The 25295-nt window shown below is 38.9% G+C and overlaps 1 protein-coding gene across 1 annotated transcript in view; it reads right to left on the reverse strand.

Moving 5' to 3' along the window:
* The window catches only part of LOC133097371 (putative serine protease 47), a 60995-nt gene extending 35915 nt beyond the window's left edge, over positions 1 to 25080 (reverse strand). The window contains exon 1 of the mRNA XM_061199230.1: positions 24988 to 25080. Coding sequence (XP_061055213.1) covers positions 24988 to 25080 — 93 coding nt within the window. The remainder of the gene's footprint in view (positions 1 to 24987) is intronic.
* Between the last annotated feature and the right edge of the window lie 215 nt (positions 25081 to 25295).

Raw genomic sequence — 25295 nt, forward strand, 5'->3', positions numbered from 1 at the left:
TACCCTTTCAGTATTTAACTCTCTTTTTCTTACATAACAACATATATATATATATATATATATATATATATATATATATATATATATATATATGTTTAAATTAATGGTGTGGTTTTGTCTCCTGATTATATTCTGAATGACATAAGATGAGAGAAAGGTAAGTGTATGGGAGGAAATTTATTTCTAGTTACCATGGGCATGTCTGTTGACACATGGAGCTGACTGGAATCAAGTTGGAAAGAAAGGTAAATTGAGTAAGATTTTTGTCAGAGTCATATTATTAAAAGAGGTCATCAACCTGCGCTAAAAAAAAAAAAAAAGCATTTATTTTGAGACATAAAACAATCTTTGTGCCCCAACCATCTATGTGCAGGAAATTGGCTGAGAAATCTCATTACTCCAAGAAGCATAAGGATATATGACCTGATGCCTTTTTAAGAAGTGGCCAAATATAATGGATATCATCAAAAAGTCTATAAATAATAAATGCTAGAGAGGATGGGGAGAAAAGGGAATTGTACACTGTAGATGGGAATGTAAATTGGTGCAGCCACTATAGAAAAGAGTATGGAGTTTCCTTAAAAACTAAAAATAGAACTACAAACGATCCAGCAATTCAACTCCTAGGTATATATTCAGAAAAAATGAAAATTCTAATTCAAAAAGACACATGCACCCCAATGTTCATAGCAGCACTATTTACAATAACCAAGACATAGAAGCAACTCAAGTGCCCATCAACAAAAGATTGGAGATTTTTGAGAAGATGGCGGAAGAGTAAGATGCAGAGATCACCTTCCTCCCCACAGATACATCAGAAATACATCTACAAGTGGAACTGCTCCTGCAGAACACCCACTGAACGCTGGCAGAAGACCTCAGACCTCCCAAAAGGCAAGAAACTCCCCACGTACCTGGGTAGGGCAAAAGAAAAAAAGATAAAACAGAGACAAAAGAATAGGGATGGGACCTGCACCCGTGGGAGGGAGCTGTGAAGGAGGAAATGTTTCCACACACTAGGAAGCCCCTTCGCGGGCGGAGACTGCGGGTGGCGGAGGGGGGAAGCTTCAGAGCCACGGAGGAGAGCGCAGCAACAGGGGTGCGGAGGGCAAAGCGGAGAGATTCCCGCACAGAGGATCCGTGCCGACCAGCACTCACCAGCCCGAGAGGCTTGTCTGCTCACCCGCCGGGGCGGGCGGGGGCTGGGAGCTGAGGCTCGGGCTTCGGTCGGATCCCAGGGAGAGGACTGGGGTTGGCAGCGTGAACACAGCCTGAAGGGGTTAGCGCACCACAACTAGCCGGGAGGGTGCACGAGAAAAAGTCTGCAGCTGCCAAAGAGACAAGAGACTTTTTCTTGCCCCTTTGTTTCCTGGTGCGCGAGGAGAGGGGATTAAGAGCGCTGCTTAAAGGAGCTCCAGAGACAGGCGCGAGCCGCGGCTATCAGCGCGGACCCCAGAGACGGGCATGAGACGCTAAGGCTGCTGCTGCCGCCACCAAGAAGCCTGTGTGTGAGCACAGGTCACTATCCCCACCTCCCCTCCTGGGATCCTGTGCAGCCCGCCACTGCCAGGGTCCTGTGATCCAGCGACAACTTCCCCAGGAGAACGCACAGCGCGCCTCAGGCTGGAGCAACGTCACGCTGGCCTCTGCTGCCGCAGGTTCGCCCCGCATCTGTACCCCTCCCTCCCCCCGGGCCTGAGTGAGCCAGAGCCACCAAATCAGCTGCTCCTTTAACCCTGTCTGGTCTGAGCGAAGAACAGACGTCCTCAGGCGACCTACACACAGAGGTGGGTCCAAATCCAAAGCTGAATCCCAGGAGCTGTGCGAACAAAGAAGAGAAAGGGAAATTTCTCCCAGCAGCCTCAGGAGAAGCAGATGAAATCTCCACAGTCAACTTGATGTACCCTGCATCTGTGGAATACCTGAATAGACAACGAATCATCCCAAATTGAGGTGGTGGACTTTGGGAGCAAGATAGATTATTTTCTCCTCTTTTCCTCTTTTTGTGAGTGTGTATGTGTATGCTTCCGTGTTAGATTTTGTCTGTATAGCTTTGCTTTAACCATTTGTCCTAGGGTTCTGTCCATCAGTTTTTTTTTTTTTTTTACTTTAAAAAATTTTTTTCTTAATAATTTTTTATTTTAATAACTTTATTTTATTTTATATTACTTTATTTTATTTTACCCTCTTTCTTTCTTTCTTTCTTTCTATTTTTTTCTCCCTTTTATTCTGAGCTGTGTGGAGGACAGGCTCTTGGTGCTCCAGCCAGGCGTCAGGGCTGTGCCACTGAGGTGGGAAAGCCAACTTCAGGACACTGATCCACAAGAGACCTTCCAGCTCCACGTAATAACAAACGACAAAAATCTCCCAGAGATCTCCATCTCAACACCAAGACCCAGCTTCACTCAACGACCAGCAAGCTACAGTGCTGGACACCCTATGCCAAAATACTAGCAAGACAGGAACACAGCCCCATCCATTAGCAGAGAGGCTGTCTAAACCATAATAAGGCCACAGACACCCCAAAACACACCACCAGATGTGAACCTGCCCACCAGAAAGACAAGATCCAGCCTCATCCACCAGAACACAGGCACTAGTTCCCTCCACCAGGAAACCTACACAACCCACTGAACCAACCTTAGCCACTGGGGACAGACACCAAAAACAACGGGAACTACGAACCTGCAACCTGTGAAAAGGAGACCCCAAACACAGTAAGATCAGCAAAATGAAAAGACAGAAAAACACACAGCAGATTAAGGAGCAAGGTAAAAACACACCAGACCTAACAAATGAAGAAGACATAGGCAGGCTACCTGAAAAAGAATTCAAAATAATGATAGTAAAGATGATCCAAAATCTTGGAAATAGAATACAGAAAATGTAAGAAACATTTAACAAGGACCTAGAAGAACTAAAGAGGAAACAAGCAATGATGAACAACACAATAAATGAAATTAAAAATACTCTAGAAGGGATCAATAGCAGAATAGCTGAGGCAGAAGAACAGATAAGTGACCTGGAAAATAAAATAGTGGAAATAACTACTGCAGAGCAGAATAAAGAAAAAAGAATGAAAAGAACTGAGGACAGTCTCAGAGACCTCCGGGACAACATTAAACGCACCAACATTCGAATTATAGGGGTCCCAGAAGAAGAAGAGAAAACGAAAGGCACTGAGAAAATATTTGAAGAGATTATATTTGAAAACTTCCCTAATATGGGAAAGGAAATAGTTAATCACGTCCAGGAAGCACAGAGAGTCCCATACAGGATAAATCCAAGGAGAAACACGCCAAGACACATATTAATCAAACTATCAAAAATTAAATACAAAGAAAACATATTAAAAGCAGCAAGGGAAAAACAACAAATAACACACAAGGGAATCCCCATAAGGTTAACAGCTGATTTTTCAGCAGAAACTCTGCAAGCCAGAAGGGAGTGGCAGGACATATTTAAAGTGATGAAGGAGAAAAACCTACAACCAAGATTACCCAGCAAGTATCTTATTCAGATTTGATGGAGAAATTAAAACCTTTACAAACAAGCAAAAGCTGAGAGAGTTCAGCACCACCAAACCAACTTTACAACAAATGCTAAAGGAACTTCTCTAGGCAAGAAACACAAGAGAAGGAAAAGACCTACAATAACAAACCCAAAACAATTAAGAAAATGGGAATAGGAACATACATATCGATAATTACCTTAAATGTAAATGGATTAAATGCTCCCACCAAAAGACACAGACTGGTTGAATGGATACAAAAACAAAACCCGTATATATGCTGTCTACAAGAGACCCACTTCAGACCTAGGGACACATACAGACTGAAAGTGAGGGGATGGAAAAAGATATTCCATGCAAATGGAAATCAAAAGAAAGCTGGAGTAGCAATTCTCATATCAGACAAAATAGACTTTAAAATAAAGATTATTACAAGAGACAAAGAAGGACACTACATAATGATCAAGGGATTGATCCAAGAAGAAGATATAATAATTGTAAATATTTATGCACCCAACATAGGAGCACCTCAATACATAAGGCAAATACTAACAGCCATAAAAGAGGAAATCGACAGTAACAAAATCATAGTAGGGGATTTTAACACCCCAATTTCACCAATGGAAAGGTCATCCAAAATGAAAATAAATAAGGAAACACAAGCTTTAAATGATACATTAAACAAGATGGACTTAATTGATATTTATAGGACATTCCATCCAAAAACAACAAAATACACATTTTTCTCAAGTGTTCATGGAACATTCTCCAGGATAGATCATATCTTGGGTCACAAATCAAGCCTTGGTAAATTTAAGAAAATTGAAATCGTATCAAGTATCTTTTCTGACCACAACGCTATGAGACTAGATATCAATTACAGGAAAAGATCTGTAAAAAATACAAACAAAAGGAGGATAAACAATACACTAATTAATAACGAAGTGATCACTGAAGAAATCAAAGAGGAAATCAAAAAATACCTAGAAACAAATGACAATGGAGACACAACGACCCAAAACCTATGAGATGCAGCAAAAGCAGTTCTAATGGGAAGTTTATAGCAATACAATCTTACCTTAAGAAACAGGAAACATCTCAAATGAACAACCTAACCTTGCACCTAAAGCAGTTAGAGAAAGAAGAACAAAAAAACCCCCCAAGTTAGCAGAAGGAAAGAAATCATAAAGATCAGATCAGAAATAAATGAAAAAGAAATGAAGGAAACGATAGCAAAGATCAATAAAACAAAAAGCTGGTTCTTTGAGAAGATAAACAAAATTGATAAACCATTAGCCAGACGCATCAAGAGAAAAAGGGAGAAGACTCAAATCAATAGAATTAGAAATGAAAAAGGAGAAGTAACCACTGACACTGCAGAAATACAAAGGATCATGAGAGATTACTACAAGCAACTCTATGCCAATAAAATGGACAACCTGGAAGAAATGGACAAATTCTTAGAAATGCACAACCTGCTGAGACTGAACCAGGAAGAAATAGAAAATACGAACAGACCAATCACAGGCACTGAAATTGAAACTGTGATTAAAAATCTTCCAACAAACAAAAGCCCCGGACCAGATGGCTTCACAGGCAAATTCTATCAAACATTTAGAGAAGAGTTAACACCTATCCTTCTCAAATTCTTCCAAAATATAGCAGAGGGAGGAACACTCCCAAACTCATTCTACGAGGCCACCATCACCCTATTACCAAAACCAGACAAAGATGTCACAAAGAAAGAAAACTACAGGCCAATATCAGTGATGAACATAGATGCAAAATCCTCAGCAAAATACTAGCAAACAGAATCCAACAGCACATTAAAAGGATCATACACCATGATCAAGTGGGGTTTATTTCAGGAATGCAAGGATTCTTCAATATACGCAAATCAATCAACGTGATACACCATATTAACAAATTGAAGGAGAAAAACCATATGATCATCTCAATAGATGCAGAGAAAGCTTTTGACAAAATTCAACACCCACTTATGATAAAAACCCTGCAGAAAGTAGCCATAGAGGGAACTTTTCTCAACATAATAAAGGCCATATATGACAAACCCACAGCCAACATCGTCCTCAATGGTGAAAAACTGAAACCATTTCCACTAAAATCAGGAACAAGACAAGTTTGCCCACTCTCACCACTATTATTCAACATAGCTTTGGAAGTTTTAGCCACAGCAATCAGAGAAGAAAAAGAAATCCAAATCAGAAAAGAAGAAGAAAAGCTGTCACTGTTTGCAGATGACATGATACTATACAGAGAGAATCCTAAAGATGCTACCAGAAAACTACTAGAGCTAATCAATGAATTTGGTAAAGTAGCAGGATACAAAATTAATGCACAGAAATCTCTGGCATTCTTATACACTAGTGATAAAAAATCTGAAAGTGAAATTAAGAAAACACTCCCGTTTACCATTGCAACAAAAAGAATAAAATATCTAGGAATAAACCTACCTAAGGAGACAAAAGACCTGTATGCAGAAAATTATAAGACACTGCTGAAAGAAATTAAAGATGATACAAATAGATGGAGAGATATACCATGTTCTTGGATTGGAAGAATCAATACTGTGAAAATGACTCTACTACCCAAAGCAATCTACAGATTCAAAGCAATCCCTATCAAACTACCACTGGCATTTTCCCCAGAACTAGAACAAAAAATTTCACAGTTTGTATGGAAACACAAAAGACCCCGAATAGCCAAAGCAATCTTGAGAATGAAAAATGGAGCTGGAGGAATCAGGCTCCCTGACTTCAGACTATACTACAAAGCTACAGTAATCAGGACAGTATGGTACTGGCACGAAAACAGAAACATAGATCAATGTAACACGATAGAAAGCCCAGAGATAAACCCAAGCACATATGGTCACCTTATCTTTGATAAAGGAGGCAAGCATATACAGTGGAGAAAAGACAGCCTCTTCAATAAGTGGTGCTGGGAAAACTGGACAGGTACATGTAAAAGTATGAAATTCGAACACTCCCTAACACCATACACAAAAATAAACTCAAAATGGATTAAAGACCTAAATGTAAGGCCAGACACTATCAAACTCTTAGAGGAAAACATAGGCAGAACACTCTATGACATAAATCACAGCAAGATCCTTTTTGACCCAGCTCCTAGAGTAATGGAAATAAAAACACAAATAAACAAATGGGACCTAATGAAAGTTAAAAACTTTTGCACAGCAAAGGAAATCATAAACAAGACCAAAAGACAACCCTCAGAATGGGAGAAAATATTTGCAAATGAAGCAACTGACAAAGGATTAATCTCCAAAATTTACAAGCAGCTCATGCAGCTCAATAACAAAAAAACAAACAACTCAATCCAAAAATGGGCAGAAGACCTAAATAGACATTTCTCCAAAGAAGATATACAGATTGCCAACAAACACATGAAAGAATGCTCAACATCATTAATAATTAGAGAAATGCATATCAAAACTACAATGAGATATCATTTCACACCAGTCAGAATGGCCATCATCAAAAAATCTAGAAACCATAAATGCTGGAGAGGGTGTGGAGAAAAGGGAACCCTCTTGCACTGTTGGTTGGAATATAAATTGATACAGCCACTATGGAGAACAGTATGGAGGTTCCTTAAAAAACTACAAATAGAACTACCATACGACCCAGCAATCCCACTACTGGGCATATACCCTGAGAAAACCACAGTTCAAAAAGAGTCATGTACCAAAATGTTCATTGCAGCTCTATTTACAATAGCCAGGACATGGAAGCAACCTAAGTGTCCATCAACAGATGAATGGATAAAGAAGATGTGGCACATATATACAACGGAATATTACTCAGCCATAAAAAGAAACAAAATTGAGTTATTTGTGGTGAGGTTGATGGACCTAGAGTCTGTCATACAGAGTGAAGTAAGTCAGAAAGAGGAAAACAAATACCGTATGCTAACATATATATATGGAATCTAAGAAAAAAAAAAAGGTCGTGAAGAACCTAGGGGTAAGACGGGAATAAAGACACAGACCTACTAGAGCATGGACATGAGGATATGAGGAGGGGGAAGGGTAAGCTGTGACAAAGTGAGAGAGTGGCATGGACATATATACACTACCAAACGTAAAATAGATAGCCAGTGGGAAGCAGCCGCATAGCACAGGGAGATCAGCTCGGTGCTATGTGACCACCTAGAGGGGTGGGATAGGGAGGGTGGGAGGGAGGGAGATGCAAGAGGGAAGAGATATGGGAACATATGTTTATGTATAACTGATTCACTTTGTTATAAAGCAGAAACTAACACACCATTGTAAAGCAATTATACGTCAATAAAGATATTAAAAAAAAACAAAACTAAAAATAGAACTACCATACGACTCAGCAATCCCACTGCTGGGCATATACCCTGAGAAAACCATAATTCAAAAAGAGTCATGTACCAAAATGTTCATTGCAGCTCTATTTACAATAGCCAGGACATGGAAGCATCCTAAGTGTCCATCAACAGATGAATGGATAAAGAAGATGTGGCACATATATACAATGGAATATTACTCAGCCATAAAAAGAAATGAAATTGAGTTATTTATAGTGAGGTGTATGGACCTAGAGTCTGTCATACAGAGTGAAGTAAGTCAGAAGGAGAAAAACAAATACCGTATGCTAACACATATATATGGAATCTAATTTTTTTAAAAAATGGTTCTGAACAACCTAGGAGCAGGACAGGAATAAAGACGCAGATGTAGAGAATGGACTTGAGGACACGGGGAGTGGGAAGGGTAAGCTGGGACGAAGTGAGAGAGTGGCATGGACTTATATACACTATGAAACGTAAAATAGATAGCTAGTGGGAAGCAGCCGCATAGCACAGGGAGATCAGCTCCGTGCTTTGTGACCACATAGAGGGGTGGGATAGCAAGGGTGGGAAGGAGACACAAGAGGGAGGATATATGGGGATATATGTATAAGTATAGCTGATTCATTTTGTTATACAACAGCAACTAACACAACAATGAAAACAATTATACTCCAATAAAGATGTTTAAAAACAAAACAAAACAAAAAAAGCAAAAGATTGGCTTAATAAGGTTATTGAGTTATTGAGATGTTAACTAGACATGGAACATAATTCAGTTCTAAGCTACTTTTGGATAGTAGACAAGAAATTTCTTTCTCAGTCTACTCATGTTGACTTCTGAATAATAGAAACAAAATGTAATAAAGAGGTAGTACACGAAAAATAATATACCTATCCCAATGCAAAAACGTTTTCTATTATAGTTCCCAGTAAGAATGTTAAATCAAAGGGTTATTGTGACTAGGAAGAGGGATTCAGGTTAAAAAGTTATTTGTAAGATTGTAGGATGAACTTCAAACATTAAATGAGACAGAAAGAGAAGATGAATCTCTCCTGAGACAAAGAGAGAAGGAAAGATATCTTTTGCTCTGGTTTTCTTCAGCATACACTTATGGTGCTTACTATGTGCTGGGCAAGGTTCTAAGTACTTTGCAAATATTACTTTGTTTAGTCTGCATTAACAATCTTTGTGGTCTAGGCATTATGTTACTCATGCTCACTTGAGGAAATAGATGCACACAGACATTACGTATTTTTTTCTGAAGTCACAGAGCTGGCCCAGGGCAGTATCAGGCTTCAAACCCAGGCTCATAGTCACTATGCTGTCCAGCCTGTTTTCCTTTCTAGAACCACATGCAATCTGCCAATGTCAAATGCATTGAACATACTTTCCCTTCAAGAAGAAACATATCCATGGTATTCTCTCCCTGTACTTGCGTGGAGCACTCAGTTCTCTGTAGCCCCTGAGCCCTTATGCCTATCTGCATATCCAGGTAGACCAAAGAAAGCCTTAGAGATAGAATACATATATAGATATATATCACATATATGTATTGTACACTAAACACACCTAAATCTCCATTTCCCTAAATCACACGTATACACATACATTCTTGGTCTCTATGAAGGCTAAGCCATTGTGTAGTGGCTTTGGGTTGGCTACTGAACCTTCTAAGTCTGTTTCTGTACCTATAAAGTAAGAATAAATGCACTATCTACCTCACTGGCTGAACAGAACTTATATTTTCCTCCTACACACTTACATCTTGGTGCTTCTCATTCCTTAGAAAATTCAGCTGTCACTAACACATTCCCTATTCTTAACATGAAACACTTCTCCCTCTACTCCAGACACAGATGACTTGATCAGGGCACATGTATTCAGAGGAAGTGTGACCTTATTTAGGCTGAACACATTAGAGACACCAAAATCAAGAACCAGAGATACCAGGACCGAGATGGTCAGAACCAGAAGGTTAGGGAACTCCTGGAGTGAAGGTTGCATTTTAGGGACTGTCCTGCTGGGGTCATGAGCAAGTAAAGGGAACATGTGGAACCAGGAGGATGTGACAGCTGTTCCGAGAAGTAGAGATGGTGCTTCAGGCAGCTCTGAAGGTACAGAGAGGGTCCCTTTAGGTCTGAGACATCATTCTGCTACTCCAAGCATGGGGAGGCTATCTCTGTCACTTTCTCTCCTAGGAAACCCCTCTGCTTTTGGCTTCAGATAGTGTGCATGAGATTGTGGTCACTTGCAATCAAGTGATTTCTAAACTTGTGGGCTTATTGTAAAGATTAAATGAAATTAGACAAGGAAGCACCCCCCAAGAGAGCTGTAGGGCAACCAAAAGCACCATCCTCTGACATCTGATGTAAATTAAAACAAAAGGAGCAGAGAGCATGCCACCCTAGGTTCCTGGAGCATGGGCCCATGTGTGGTGTGGTGAGTCCAAAGGGACAGGGGGTGGGGCCAGACCTGATGGGCAGCACAAAAGGTCTGCAGACTTCTCTAGAGATGAGCAGAGGGAGTGAGTCTGTGCTTGGGGAATGGAGAGGAATTGAAGTCATATGCTAAATTCACCAAAATTGAAGTCATATGCTAAATTCACCAAAACTATTAAAAGATAGTTTGCTCCAGCAGAACCCAGCAGAGGTGGAACCCAGTGGAGGCAGAACCCAGCAGAAAATAATGACCTTTTAGGTTTGGAGTGTCCTTATTCACAAAAGAACCACAAAGGTGGGATCTTTGTTCATGAGCCGGGGATCGGGCCAAAGCTCCTGCAGTGGGAGCTCTGAGTCCAAACCACGGGACTAACAGAGAAGCTCAGACCCCGTGGAATATTCATCAGAGTGCGGTCTCACAGAGGTCCTCATCTCAGCACCAAGACCCAGCTCTATCCAACAGCTTACGAACTCCAGTGTTGGAAGCCTCAGGCCAAACAATCAATAACAGAGGAACGAAATCCCACTCATTAAAAAAAAAAAAAAAGTGACAGCAAAAAAATATGTCACAGATGAAGGAGCAAGGTAAAAACTTACAAGACCAGATAAATGAAGAGGAAATAGGCAATCTACCTGAAAAAGGATTCAGAGTAATGATAGTAAAGATGATCCAGAATTGTGGAAATAGAATAGAGGTATGGACTGAGAAGATACAAGAAATGTTTAACAAAGATCTAGAAGAACTAAAGAACAAACAAACAGAGATGAACAACACAATAACTGAAATGAAAAATACACTAGAAGGAATCAGTAACAGAATAACTGAGGCAGAAGAACGAATAAGTGATCTGGAAGACAAAATGGTGGAAATAACTCCTGAGGAGCAGAATAAAGAAAAAAGAATGAAAAGAATTGAAGACAATCTCAGAGACATCTGGGACAACACTAAACGTACCAACATTCTAATTATACTGGTCCCAGAAAAAGAAGAGAAAAGGAAAGGGTCTGAGAAAATATTGCAGAGATTATAGTTGAAAACTTCCCTAACATGGGAAAGGAAATAGTCACCCAAATCCAGGAAGCACAGAGAGTCCCATAGAGGATAAACCCTTGGAAAAACACACCAAGACATATATTAATCAAACTAACAAAAACTAAATTCAAAGAAAAAATATTAAAAGCAACAAGGGAAAAACAAAAAATAACATACACAGGAATCCCCATAAGGTTATCAACTGATTTTTCAGCATAAACTCTGCAGGCCAGAAGGGAGTGGCAGGATATACTTAAAGTGATGAAAGAGAAAAACCTACAACCAAGATTATTCTACCCAGCAAGGATATAATTCAGATTCGATGGAGAAGTCAAAAGCTTTACAGACAAGCAAAAGCTAAGAGAATTCAGCACGACCAAACCAGCTCTACAACAAATGGTAAAGAAACTTCTCTAGGTGGGAAACACAAAAGAAGAAAAAGCCCCACAAAAGCAAACCCAAAATAATTAAGAAAATGGTAATAGGAACATACGTATCAATAATAACCTTGAATGTAAATGGATTAAATGTCCCAACCAAAAGACATAGACTGGCTGAATGGATCCAAAAACAAGACCCATATATATGTGGTCTACAAGAGACCCACTTCAGACCTAGGGACACATACAGACTAAAAGTGAAAGGATGGAAAAAGATATTCCATACAAATGGAAATCAAAAGCAAGCTGGAGTAGCAATACTTGTATCAGATAAAATAGACTTTAAAATAAAGACTGTTACAAGAGAAAAGGAGGGACACTACATAATGATCAAAGGATCAATTCAAGAAAAAGATATAACAATTACAAATGTTTATGCACTCAACATAGGAGCACCTCAATACATAAGGCAAACGCTAACAACCATGAAAGGGGAAATCAACAGTAACACAATAATAGTAGGGGACTTTAACACCTCACTTTCACCAATGGACAGATCATCCAAACAGAAAATGAATAAGGAAACACAAGCTTCAAATGACACAATAGACCAGATAGAGTTAACTGATATTTATAGAACATACCATCCAAAAGTGGCAGAATACTTTCTTCTCAAGTGCACATGGAACATTCTCCAGGATAGATCACATCTTGGGTCACAAATCAAGCTTCAGTAAATTTAAGAAAATTGAAATTGTATCAAGCATCTTTTCTGACCACAACACTATGAGATTGGAAATCAATTACAGGAAAAACACTGTAAAAAACACAAATACATGGAGGCTAAACAGTGTGCTACTAAATAACTAAGAGATCACTGAAGAAATCAAAGAGGAAATTTAAAAATACATAGAAACAAATGACAACAAAAACACGACGACCCAAAACCTATGGAAAGCAGCAAAAGCAGTTCTAAGAGGGAAGTTTATAGCAATACAATCCTACCTCAAGAAACAAGAAAAATCTCAAATAAACAATCTAACCTTATACCTAGAGGAACAAGAGAATGAATAACAAACAAAACCCAAAGTTAGTAGAAGGAAAGAAATCATAAAGATCAGAGCAGAAATAAATGAAAGAGAAACAAAGAAAACAATAGCAAAGATCAATAAAACTAAAAGCCAGTTCTTTGAGAAGATTAAAAAAAAATTGATAAACCTTTAGCCACACTCATCAAGAAAAAAGGGAGAGGACTCAAATCAATAAAATTAGAAATGAAAAAGGAGAAGTTACAATGGACATTGCAGAAATACAAAGCATCATAAGAGACTACAACAAGCAGCCCTATGTCAATAAATTGGACAACCTGGAAGAAATGGACACATTCTTAGAAAGGTATAACCTTCCAAGACTGAACCAGGAAGAATTAGAAAATATGAACAGACCAATCACAAGTAATGAAATTGAAACTGTGATTTAAAATCTTCCAACAAACAAAAGTCCAGGACCGGATGGCTCCACAGGTGAAGTCTATCAAACATTTAGAGAAGAGCTAACACCCAACATTCTCAAACTTTTCCAGAAAATTGTAGAGGAAGGAACACTCCCAAACTCATTCTACAAGGCCACAATCACCCTGATACCAAAACCAGACAAAGATGTCACAAAAAAAGAAAACCACAGGCCAATATCACTGATGAACCTAGATGCAAAAATCCTAAACAAAATAGTAGCAAACAGAATCCAACAACACATTAAAAGGATCATACACCATGATCAAGTGGGATTTATTCCAGGGATGCAAGGATTCTTCAATATACACAAATAAATCCATGTGATACACCATATTAACAAACTGAAGAATAAAAACCATATGATCATCTCAATAGAGGCAGAAAAAGCTTTTGACAAAAGTTAACACCTATTTATGATAAAAACTTTCCAGAAAGTGGGCATAGAGGGAACCTGCCTCAACATAATAAAGGTCATATATGACAAACCCACAGCAAACATCATTCTCAATGGTGAAAATCTGAAAGCATTTCCTCTAAGATCAGGAACAAGACAAGGATGTCTACTCTCACCACTCTTATTCAACATAGTTTTGGAAGTCCTATCCACGGCAATCAGAGAAGAAAAAGAAATAAAAGGTATACAAATTGGAAAAGAAGTAATACTGTCACTGTTTGCAGATGATATGATACTATACATAGAGAATCCTAAAGATGCCACCAGAAAACTACTAGAGCTCATCAATGAATTTGGTAAAGTTGCAGGGTACAAAACTAATGCACAGACATCTCTTGCATTCTTATACACTAACAACAAAATATCAGAAAGAGAAATTAAGAAAACACTCCCATTTACCATTGTAACAAAAAGAATAAAATACCTAGGAATAAACCTACCTAAGGAGGTAAAATACCTGTACTCAGAAAACTATAAAACACTGATGAAAGAAATCAAAGATGACACAATCAGGTGGAGAGATATACCATGTTCTTGGATTGGAAGAATCAATATTGTGAAAATGACTATTCTACACAAAGCAATCTACAGATTCAATGCAATCCCCATCAAATTACCAATGGCATTTTTTACAGAACTAGAACAAAAAATCTTAAAATTTATATGGAGACAAAAAAGACCCCAAATAGCCAAAGCAATCTTGCAGGAAAAAAATGGAGCTGGAGGAATCAGACTCCCTGACTTCAGACTATACTACTAAGCTACAGTAAACAAGACAATATTGTACTGTCATAAAAACAGAAAGATAGATCAATGGAACAGGATAGGAAACCCAGCGATAAAACCACGCACCTATGGTCAACTAATCTACGACAAAGGAGGCAAGGATATACAATGGAGAAAAGACATTCTCTTCAATAAGTGGTGCTGGGAAAACTGGACAGCTACAGGTAAAAGAATGAAATTAGAACACTCCCTAACACCATACACAAAAATAAACTCAAAATTGTTTAATGACCTCAATGTAAGGTCCAAATATATGGACACCAACGGGGAAATGTGGAGGGGGGTGATGGTGCTGGGATGAATTGGGAGATTGGATTGACATATACACACTAATATGTATAAAATAGATAACTAATAAGAACCTGCTGTACAAAAAATAAAATAAAATTCAAAAAAAATAAAAAATAAATGAAAGAGCAACGAGGTAAAACAGAACCACAGGGACTTCCCTGGTGTCACAGTGGTTAAGAATCCACCTGTCAATGTAGGGGACACAGGTTCGAGCCCTGGTCCGGGAAGATCCCACATGCCGTGGAGCAGCTAAGCCTGTGTGCCACAACTACTGATCCTGTGCTCTAGAGCCTGCAAAACACAATTACTGAGCCCATGTGCCACAAATACTGAAGCCTGTGTGCCTAGAGCCCATGCTCTGCAACAAGAGAAGACACCACAGTGAGAAGCCTGCATACCGCAAGGAAGAGTAGCCCCCGCTCACTGCAACTAAAGAAAGCTCACACGCAGCAACGAAGACCCAACACAGTCAAAAATAAATAAATAAATAAATACATTTTGAAAAAAAAAAAAAACAGAACTACAACAGTAAAAAAAAGAAAGAAAGAAAGAAAAGAAAAATAAAAAAGGAAGGGGCTGGGGACAAACAAAAAGGAGCAGAACAATTACAAAGAATAAAAAAGTTAGAAAAATAAAAAATTTATTAGAAAGATAAAAATATAAATGAAACAACAACAACAATGTAAAAGAGAAACCCAACAGCAAAAATAAAATAAAGCCAGAAAAGGCCTTGGCTGTGGGGGATAGGGTTTAGGCATGGGTGGGGCTTAGCCAGGGGGTGGGGCCTAGCTCAGGACCCGCAGGGCCAGAAAAGGCCCTGGGTGGGGGGGGGGGGGTTGCTGGGCCTAGGCTCAGTGCGACCAGAAGGGGCCTTGTCGTGTGGAGCATCAGGCCTGGGATCTGCAGGCTCCCCGAGGCCCACTGGGTGGGGGGAAATGCAGGCCGCATTTCCTTCTGGTCCTCCAATCCCCTGAGGGTCTCTCCCTGTCCCTGTTGTTCCCCTCGTTGGGAATGGACCCCTCTGTGCATGGGAATCCCTCCCCTCCTCCAGCTGCCCCTCAGGGGCGCCAGTCCCATCTGGCCTCCACTTCTCCTTCCCCTTCCCTCCCCCCATGTCCTACTGGGTCACTCAGGGGTTCCTCCTGTCCTCTTAGGTGTCCGAGGTCCCCCACCAACACCTGGTAGGTGTCCTAGTTGTGAGGAGACGCCAACTCTGCATCCTCCTACTCTGCCGCCTTGACTCCAGTCCCCCAGCTTTTTTTTTGATGGAGATTTCCTTGAAGTCTAGGAGCTGAAATAATAAATAAAAACAAGTAAAAAGAGGGAACAGCCACCACCAATTACGGCAGATTGGCTCTGTGCTGGGGTCCTTGTTCACCACTTAGCTAGGCTTGCTCTGAGCCTAGGGATTAGCCTGAGGAGAAAGCTTGAGGTCTTCTCAGGACTATTCTGAGCATGTCATGCCTCGTCCTGCATGTGGCTTTCTAAATTCCCCTGCATACAGGCTGCTTTGAAAGTCCTAATTTCCCAAATAGTCTCACTTCCAGCTTCTACGTTGGGCTTTAAATGGTCTATTGTATTTCTCCACCCAGAATCTCTTGACCCAGGCATCTGTTCATTTAGAGTTGCCTTGTAACTTTACAAGTAGCACCTGCCATTTTTCTGTGTTCTGCAAAACAGACAAGAGCATCTTGCTTCAGGCTTTCAGGTTTCCCCCTGACAGGTTGGAACAGTGGTACACAATAATTTGTAAATAAGGTCTACTCTGCTCCAACCAGTTGGAATTGGAGAACTGGAAACCAGGCTGCTGCTGGCTCAAGACTAAGACCACTGCTATGTTGGGAGGAGTGGAACAAGAAAAATGGCCACAAAACTTTCCTATCTCTTTGGAGATGATTTTTTCCAATTGGGCATTTGCTTGGTTGTGGAAACCTTTGATGATTTTCCAGAGCTCTTACAGAGTTGGTTTAGAAGCTTCTGATTGGTTTTTGTTTTGAATGTTTCTGTAGGGAAACGAGAGTTTGAAACTTCCTAGACCATCATTTTGCTGCCATCTTTCTTCCTTTAACTTTTGATATAAATTTTAGAATAAGCTTGTCTATTGTGACAAAAAAAAACCTGTTGGGAGTTGATAGGAATTGCATTTAAACCTACAGATCAATTTGGGAAGAATTAATATTTTACCATATTGAGTCTTCCAATCCATGAAAATAATATGCCTCTGTACTTTTTTTTTTACCACTTGTTTAATTGTTTTCATCAGAGTTTTGTAGGTTTCATTACACAGATCTACATTTTTTAAACATTTATATTAAACATCTCATTTTGAAGGCAGTTATTGTATACATTTATTTATTTATATTTATTTGTAGCACTTTTTATTTTTCTTAAACTGAGGTATAACTGACATACAACATTATATTAGTTTCAAGTGGACAACATAATGATTCAATATTTCTATATGTTGCAAAATTACGACCACAATAAGTCTAGTTAACATCCACCATCATATATTGTTACAATTTTTTTCTTGTGATAAGAACTTTTAAGATCTATTCTCTTAGAAACTTTCAGATATGCAGTACAGTATTTTTAACTAGAGTTGCCGTGTTTTACATTACATCCACATGATTTATAATATTTATTTTATAACTGGAAGTTTGTATGTTTTGACTACCTTCAGCCTTTTTGCCCACCTTCCTCATGCCCCACTTCCAGCAACCACCAAACTGTTCCCTGTATCTGTGAGTCTGTTTTGTTTGTTTTTCATTATTCCATATATGTGAGATCATACAGTATTTGTTTTTCTGTGTGTGACTTATTTTGCTTAGCATAACACCCTCAAGGTCTATCCATGCTGTCACAAGTGGCAAGATTTTATTCTTCTTTATGACTGAATAATATTCTATTTTATATATATATATATATATATATATATATATATATATATATATATATATCTCACATTTTCTTTATCCATTTATTCATCACTGGACATTTTGGTTGTTTCCATAGTTCGGCTATTGTAAATAATGCTGCAATGAACATAGGGTTGCATATATCTTTTCAAGTTAGCATTTTTATTTTCTTTGGCTAAATATCCAGAAGTGGAATTGCTGAATTATATGGTAGTTCTATTTTTAATTTTTGAGGAAACTCCATGCTGTTTTCCATAATGGCTACACAAATTTACATTCCCACAAGCAGTGCACAAAGTTTCCCTTTTCTCCCTATCCTTGCTAACACATTATTTCTTTGCTTTTGATAATAGCCATTCTAACAGGTATAAGGTGATACCTCATTGTGGTTTTGATTTGCAATTTCTTGATGACTAATGATGTTGAGCATCTTTTTGTGTACCTGTTAGCCAATTGTATATCGTCTTTGGACAATGTCTTTTCAGATCCTCTGCTTATTTTTTAATTGGAATTTTTTGGTTGTTTTTGAGTTGTATGAATTCTTTACATGTTTTGGATATTAACCCCTTATTGGATAGATGATTTGCAAATATTTTCTCCTATTCACTAGGTTGCCTTTTCACTCTATTGATGGTTTCCTTTGCTGTGCAGAAGCTATTTAGTTTGATGTACTTCCACTTGTTTATTTTTGCTTTAGTTGCCTTTGCTTTTGGTGTCAAATCCCAAAAAGAAAAAAAAATCACTGACAAGATTGATGTTAAGGAGCTTACTGCCTATGTTTTATTCTAGGAGTTTTTATGGTTTCAGGTCTTACATTCAAGTCTTTAATCCATTTTGAGTTGAATTTGTGTATGGTGTAAGATACTGGTCCAGTTTCATTTTTTGTATGTGGCTGTCCAGTTTTCCTAACACCATTTATTGAAGAGACTGTCCTTTATCTATTGTATATTCTTGGCTCATTTGTTGTAAATTAATTGACCATATATGAATGGGTTTATTTCTGGGCTCTCTATCTTTTTCATTGATATGTGTCTCCCTTTATACCAATACCATACTGTTTTGATTACTATAGCTTTGTAATATAGTTTGAAATCAGGGCGCATGCATTTTCCAGCTTTCTTCTTCTTTCTCAAGATTTTCAGGGCCTCTTGTGGTTCCATACAAATTTTAGAATTGTTTGTTCTGTTTCTGTGAAAAATGTCACTGGAATTTTGATTGAGTTTTATTGAATCTGTAGATTGTTTGGGGAGTATGGACATTTTAATAATATCAATTCTTCCAATACATGAGCATGGGGTATTTTTGTGTCTTCTTCAATTTATTTCATCAATGTCTTATAGTTTCAGTGTACAGGTCTTTCACTTCCTTGGTTAAATTTATTCTTATTTTATTCTTTACGATAGAATTGTAAATGGGATTGTTTTCTTAACTTCTCTTTTGGTTAGTTTGTTATTAGTGTGTAGAAATGTGACATACTTCTGTATAATGATTTTATATCCTGCAAATTTACTAAATTCATTTATTAGTTCTGACAGTTTTTCGATGGACTCTTTAGGGTTTTCTATATATTGTGTCATGTCATCTGCAAATAGTAACAGTTTTACTTCTTTCTTCCCAGTTTGGATGCCTTTGATTTCTTTTCCTTGCATAATTGCCCTGGCTAGGACTTTAGTGGTCGTCTTTGTCTTGTTTCTGATCTTAGAGGAAAAGCTTTCAGCTTTTCACTGTTGAATATGATGTTATTTGTGGGCTTGTCATATATGGTCTTTATTATGTTGAGGTATGTTCCCTCTATATCCACTTCATTGAGAGTTTTTATAATAAATTGATGTTGAGTTTTCTCAAAAGTCTTTCTGCGTCTGTTGAGAGGATCATATGATTTTCATTCTTCAAGTTGTTAATGTGGTATATCACATTGATTGATTTGCAGATATTGAACCATCCTTGCATCCTAGGAATAAATCTCACTGGATCATGTTATATGACCATTTTACTGTATTGTGGAATTTGTTGTTTACTCTCCACATGTTTGTGAATTTTCCAGTTTTCTTTTTGTAATCAATTTCTAGTTTCATACCATTGTAGTCAGAAAAGTAGCTTGATATAATTTAAATCTTCTTAAATTTGTTAAGATTTGGTTTTAGCTTTACATATGATCTATCCTGGAGAATGTTCCATGTGTACTTGAGAAGAATGTATATTCTGTTGCTTTTGGATGGAATGTTATGTATATATGTTAAATCCATCTGATCTAACATGTCATTTAAAGCCAATCTTTCTTTATTGATTTTCTGTGTGGATGATATATCTGTTGATGTAAGTACGATACTCAAGTCCCGTACTATTATGGTATTGCTATTTCTCCTTTAAGGCCTATTAATATTTGCTTTATTTATTTAGGTGCTCCTATGTTGGATGCATAAATATTTACAAATGTTATATACTCTTATTGGATTGACCCTTTTATCCATATGTAATGTCCTTCTTTGTCTCTTGTTACAGTCTTTGTTTTAAAGTCTATTTTTTCTGATATAATTATAGATAGCTACCCCAGCTTTCTTTTGGTTTCCATTTGCATGGAATATCTTTTTCCATCCCTTCAATTTCAGTCTGTGTGCGTCTTTAGCTCTGAAGTGAGTTTCTTATAGGCCACATATAGATGGGTCTTCTTTTTTAATCCATTCAGCCACCCTATGTCTTTTGATTGAAGCCTTTAGTCCATTTACATTTAAAATAATTATTGATAAGTATGTATTTATTGCCATCTTGTTAATTGTTTCCTGGCTATTTTGTGATTTCTCTGTTCCTTTCTTCTCTTGCTCTCTTCCTTAGTGGCTTAATGACTTTCTTTAGTTGTATGTTTAGATTCCTTTCTTGTTATCTTTTGTGCATCTACTCTAGGTTTTTGTTTGGTGGTTCCCATGAAGCTCACATATAACAACTTATATTTTTAACAGTCTATTTTAAGTTGATAACAACTTAAGTTTGAATGCATTCTATAGGTCAAATTTTTTACTCCTCCCTCCTCACATTTTATGTTTTTGATGACATATTTTACATGTTTTTATGTTGTATATCCCTTAACTAATTATTTTAATTTTAAGTCTTTTTACGAGTTTTGTCTTTTAACCTTCATACAGCTTTATAATTCATGAATCCACTACCTTTACTATATACACTTACCTTTACTGGTGAGATTTATACTTTCATGTGTTTTCTTGTTACTAGTTAGCGCCCTTTCTTTTCAGCTTAAAGAAGTTCTTTTAACAATTCTTGTAAGGCTGAGTTAGTGGTGATGAACTCCTTTAACGTTTACTCATCTGGAAAACTCTTTTATCTCTCCTTCACTTCTGAATATAACTGGGTGAAGTATTTGCTGGGTGAAGTATTCTTGGTTGGAAAGATTTTTCTTTCAGCACTTTGAATATATTGTGCCACTCCATTCTGAGCTGTAACATATCTGCTAAAAAATCTGATGATAGTCTTATGGAAGTTCTTTTGTATGTAACAAGTTGTATTTCTCTTGGTGATTTTAAGATTCCCTTGTTATCTTTAACTTTGACATTTTAATTTTAATATTTCTTGGTATGGATCTGTTTAGGTTGATCTGCTTTGGAGCTCTCTGGGCTTCCTGTATCTGGATGTCTGTTTCTTTCCCCAGGTTAGGGAAAGTTTTCAGATATTATTTCTACAAATGTTTTCTGCCCCCTTTTCTCTTCTCCTTCTGGAGTTCCTATAAGGTGAATGTCATTCCATTTGATGTGCCATAAATCCCTTAAGCTATATTCATTATTTTCATTCTTTTTTCTTCCTTATTCTCTGACTGGATGAGTTCCTCTGACCTGTCTTTGAGTTCACCTATTCTTTCTTGTGCTTCATCTACTGTATTTCTAAGTTCAGTTATTGTGTTCTCCAGTTCTGTGACTTCTATTTGGAACTTTCTTATATATTCTATTTCTTTGTTGAAGTTCTCACTGTTTTCATCCATTTTCCTTCTGAGTTCAGTGAGCACTTTTATGACCATAACTTTGAACTCTTTATCAAGTAAATTACTTATGTTCATTTCATTAAGATTTTTTCCTGAGGTTTTATCTTGTTCTTTTTTTGGAGTATAGTCCTCTCTTTCTTCATTTTGCTTGACTCTCTGTGTTGGTTTCTATGCATTAAGTGAAATAGTCACATCTCCCAGTCTTGAAGAGCTGTGTGACAGATGAACCTTGTCATTTAACGCTGTCTACTCTTGGTTGCCTCTCAAACATTTGTGATTGTCTAAGCAGTTTATTTTTAATAGACTTGGCACACCCTCCCAGCAGTTGAGGGTGTGCCAAGACCAGTGAGCATCCCAAACTGTAGGATCTCAGTCAGCACCTAGATTCAGGTTGATAGGAAGCCAGACAATTTGGTAACAGCTTTTAAAGAATGCAAATATATTCAGTCCTGTGAGATTGCAAGTGTAAGCCTTGCTGGGCCCCAGAAGCAAGCAATCTGAAGATATTCCCTGGGGAGCAGTCACAAGAAAACAGGGCTTCAGATAAGTGTACAAGCTCCATTCTGGGAGATACCAGTGAACTGTAGTAAGGCAGAGTGAGGGTGGAAAGATGGTACCCCCAGCCTACCTTCCTTGAGAGCACATCCGTAGCCTCTAGATGTGTGCTGAACCTGAAGCCTGCTCTTAAGTCTTGTCCCTACTAGCAAATAGGCCTTTTTCATGTAAAGGCTGGGACTGTGTCTCAGTCTGATGTGTACTGGTACATCCTGGGGGTGGTATCCTGCCAAGAACTGTCTCTCCAATTGTTACAGTCCCATGGGATGCAGAAAAGAAATCCCTCCTGGCCTCCAGAGCCAGGTGATCAAGGAGCATCCCCTGAGTGGAGCCCACAAAAATGGGATCTCCCATCTTGGAGATTCTGGCTCTCTGGAGCACATCAGAAGGAAAGTGTGAAGATGATGCTTACTGGCTGGAGTGAGGCAGTGGGAAGAGTGCAAAGATGACACCATCTGAATAAAGGGGAAAAAGGAAAAGAAAAAAAGAAAAAGAAGAAGAAGAAAAAATATATATATAACAAGACAGAGGAAGAAGGAGCCAGCTGGCTGGAGCACAAAGTTGTCACCTGCAGGAAAGGAAAAAGGGGAAAAAAGATGGCACCTTTCAGCTTTATCAAGGCAGAGAGAGAGCAGGAAGATGGCACCCGCCAGCCTCTGTCCCTGGGGAGTATTCCAGCAGGCCCCTGTTCCTCAGATTAATGCTTTAAAATTGGGAAGTGAGTCTCTTTCACAAAAAGTCAGAGTGCTTTTCGAAGGGCTGCTTCTGCACTTGGCCCTGGGGCAGGTGAGTCTGTGCACAGGCCCTTTAAGAGCTGTTCCTCAGTTCACCACAGCCCTGTGGGTCTCACGGGATGTGCCTTGTTGGTCTTCAAAGTCAGATGTTTTGGGGGTCTATCTCTCAGGTGCCAGCCTTAAAAGTTGGAGTGCCCAATGTGGGGTCCAAACCCTTCACCTCTCAGGGAGAAGCTCCAGGTTTTGAGCTCCTTCCTGATTGTGTGTCTCTACACCAGGGATGGGGTTTATGGAAAAATTGTGTCTCAGCCTTTCCTACCTGTTTTGATGTGGTTTCCCTCTGGTTTTCCTGATGTGAAGGGGTTGCTCCACCATCTTTTAGTTTTTTTCCGAGGAAATTTTTCCATATGTAGCTGTAGATTTGGTGTGTTTGTGGGAGGAGGTGGGTTCAGGATCTTCCTATGTTGCCACCTTGAACTGGAACCTATTTACTATGTTTTAAATTTTGGTTTTCAATCGTTCAGTTTGTTACTAGTATATGGAAATATGATCAATGTTGTGTATTAATGTTTATGTATAGATCTTATATTCTGAGATCCTGCTAAAGCAATTTATTATAATTTATTATGAGTTTTCTTATACATTCCTTGGAATTTTCTATGTAGACAATTATGTCATCTGTAAATAATGACAGTTATATTTCTTCTTTTCTAATACATATGCCTCTTTTTTCCTTTTCTTGCTGTACTACACTAACTAGAATCTAAAGTACTAAGTTGAAAACTAAGAGATGAGTGTGGACATTCTAACCTTGTTTTTGAACTCAGGGAAAAACATTCATTCTTTCACCATTTCATGTGATGTTAGAAGTAGGTTTTTTGTAGATGTTCTTTATTAGGTTGAGGTAGTGACCTTTTATTCCTAGTTTTCTGAGCATTTTTAATATGAATGGGTGTTGAATTTCGTTAAATGCCTTTTCTGTATTAATTGGTGTGACAGTATGTGTTCCTTTAGACTCAATATGGTAGATTACATTGATGATTTTTTACCATTGAACCAGACTTGCATCCCTGGAATAAATTCCACTTGGTCATAGTCTGTTATTCATGTGGATTCTGATGGTAGGTATTCTTGTGGATTTCTTCTAGTAGGGTAAATTACGGTTCCTCAAAAAGGTCCGTGTTTAACCCCTCCTATGACAATATGTGAATGTTACCTTGTATGGAAAAAAGGACTTTGCAGCTGTGACTAAGTAAAAAATCTTGAGATGAAGAGATTATCATAAATTTTCTGGGTGGGCTATATATAAACACAAAGATCTGTATAGGAGGGACACAGGAAGAGTCAGAGTTGGAGAGACCACGTGATGAGGGAAGCAGAGATTAAAGTGATGCACTTTGAAGATGGAAGAAGGGACTAATTCCAAGGAATGCAGGCAGCCTCTAGAAGACAGAAAGGGAAAGGAAACAGATTCTCCTGTAGGACTTCAAAAGGAACAAGCCCTGAGACACCTTGACTAATAGACTACTGAGCTGCAAATCTTTCTTTCACAAAGGGTCAAGGAGGGCTGGGAGCACATATGTGTTGCCCACCTGGACAGAGGAGGACCTGTGAGGCTGACCTACAGATTAGTGGAGGTGGAGAGACATGAGCCCCTTTCTTCTCCAAGCTCTTTGCAGGGTCCAGCAGAGAGCCATGCCACCTGTGGAAGCCTGCGGCCCCAGTTTTGCATGCTGATGGTGTAGGGGTCATGTTCAGGGAGTCTCTGTTGTCCTAACCCCTGCCTGGGTCCTGGGGAAGGAATCAGAACTCAGAACCTGGAGAAGAGCCTTTGGCGAGCAGGGAAGAAAGGTGAGGCCCAGGGCAGGTCTACAAAAGATCAGAGCATCTGAGTGCTTTAGGAGGAAGGGGCTTCAGAGGTGGGCCAGCACAGGCCGTGACGGATGCTAAGCAGACTGGGGGGGGCAGTTCTGGGAGATAGCAGGGGTCTGATCCCTGCCCCTCATTGTTTGCTCATCTCACCCTTATGAGCGGGTCATTTCCCCTGCTCTGATGATTAGAAGTCTCTGCCGGCACCCACAGGACGGTGACTGAGGCCTCCACACTCCTCAGCATGGATCCCAGCTCCCACCCACATCTGGGGCCACAGACACCTCTCCCCGACCCCTGCTCTCCCTGTGAGCAAGCTGTTCTTGTGAAACTCGGTCATAGTTTGTTAGTGGGAACTGTTTTATGGGAATACAAATCAGTGTTGATACCAATACACACACATGTCCAGTCATGGGTGGAAAGGGAAGGGACAGTAGTTCTGGGGTGTCTTTGCACACCCA

Source organism: Eubalaena glacialis, chromosome 9 (genome assembly GCF_028564815.1).
Source record: "Eubalaena glacialis isolate mEubGla1 chromosome 9, mEubGla1.1.hap2.+ XY, whole genome shotgun sequence".
In the NCBI taxonomy this organism is placed as follows: domain Eukaryota; kingdom Metazoa; phylum Chordata; class Mammalia; order Artiodactyla; family Balaenidae; genus Eubalaena; species Eubalaena glacialis.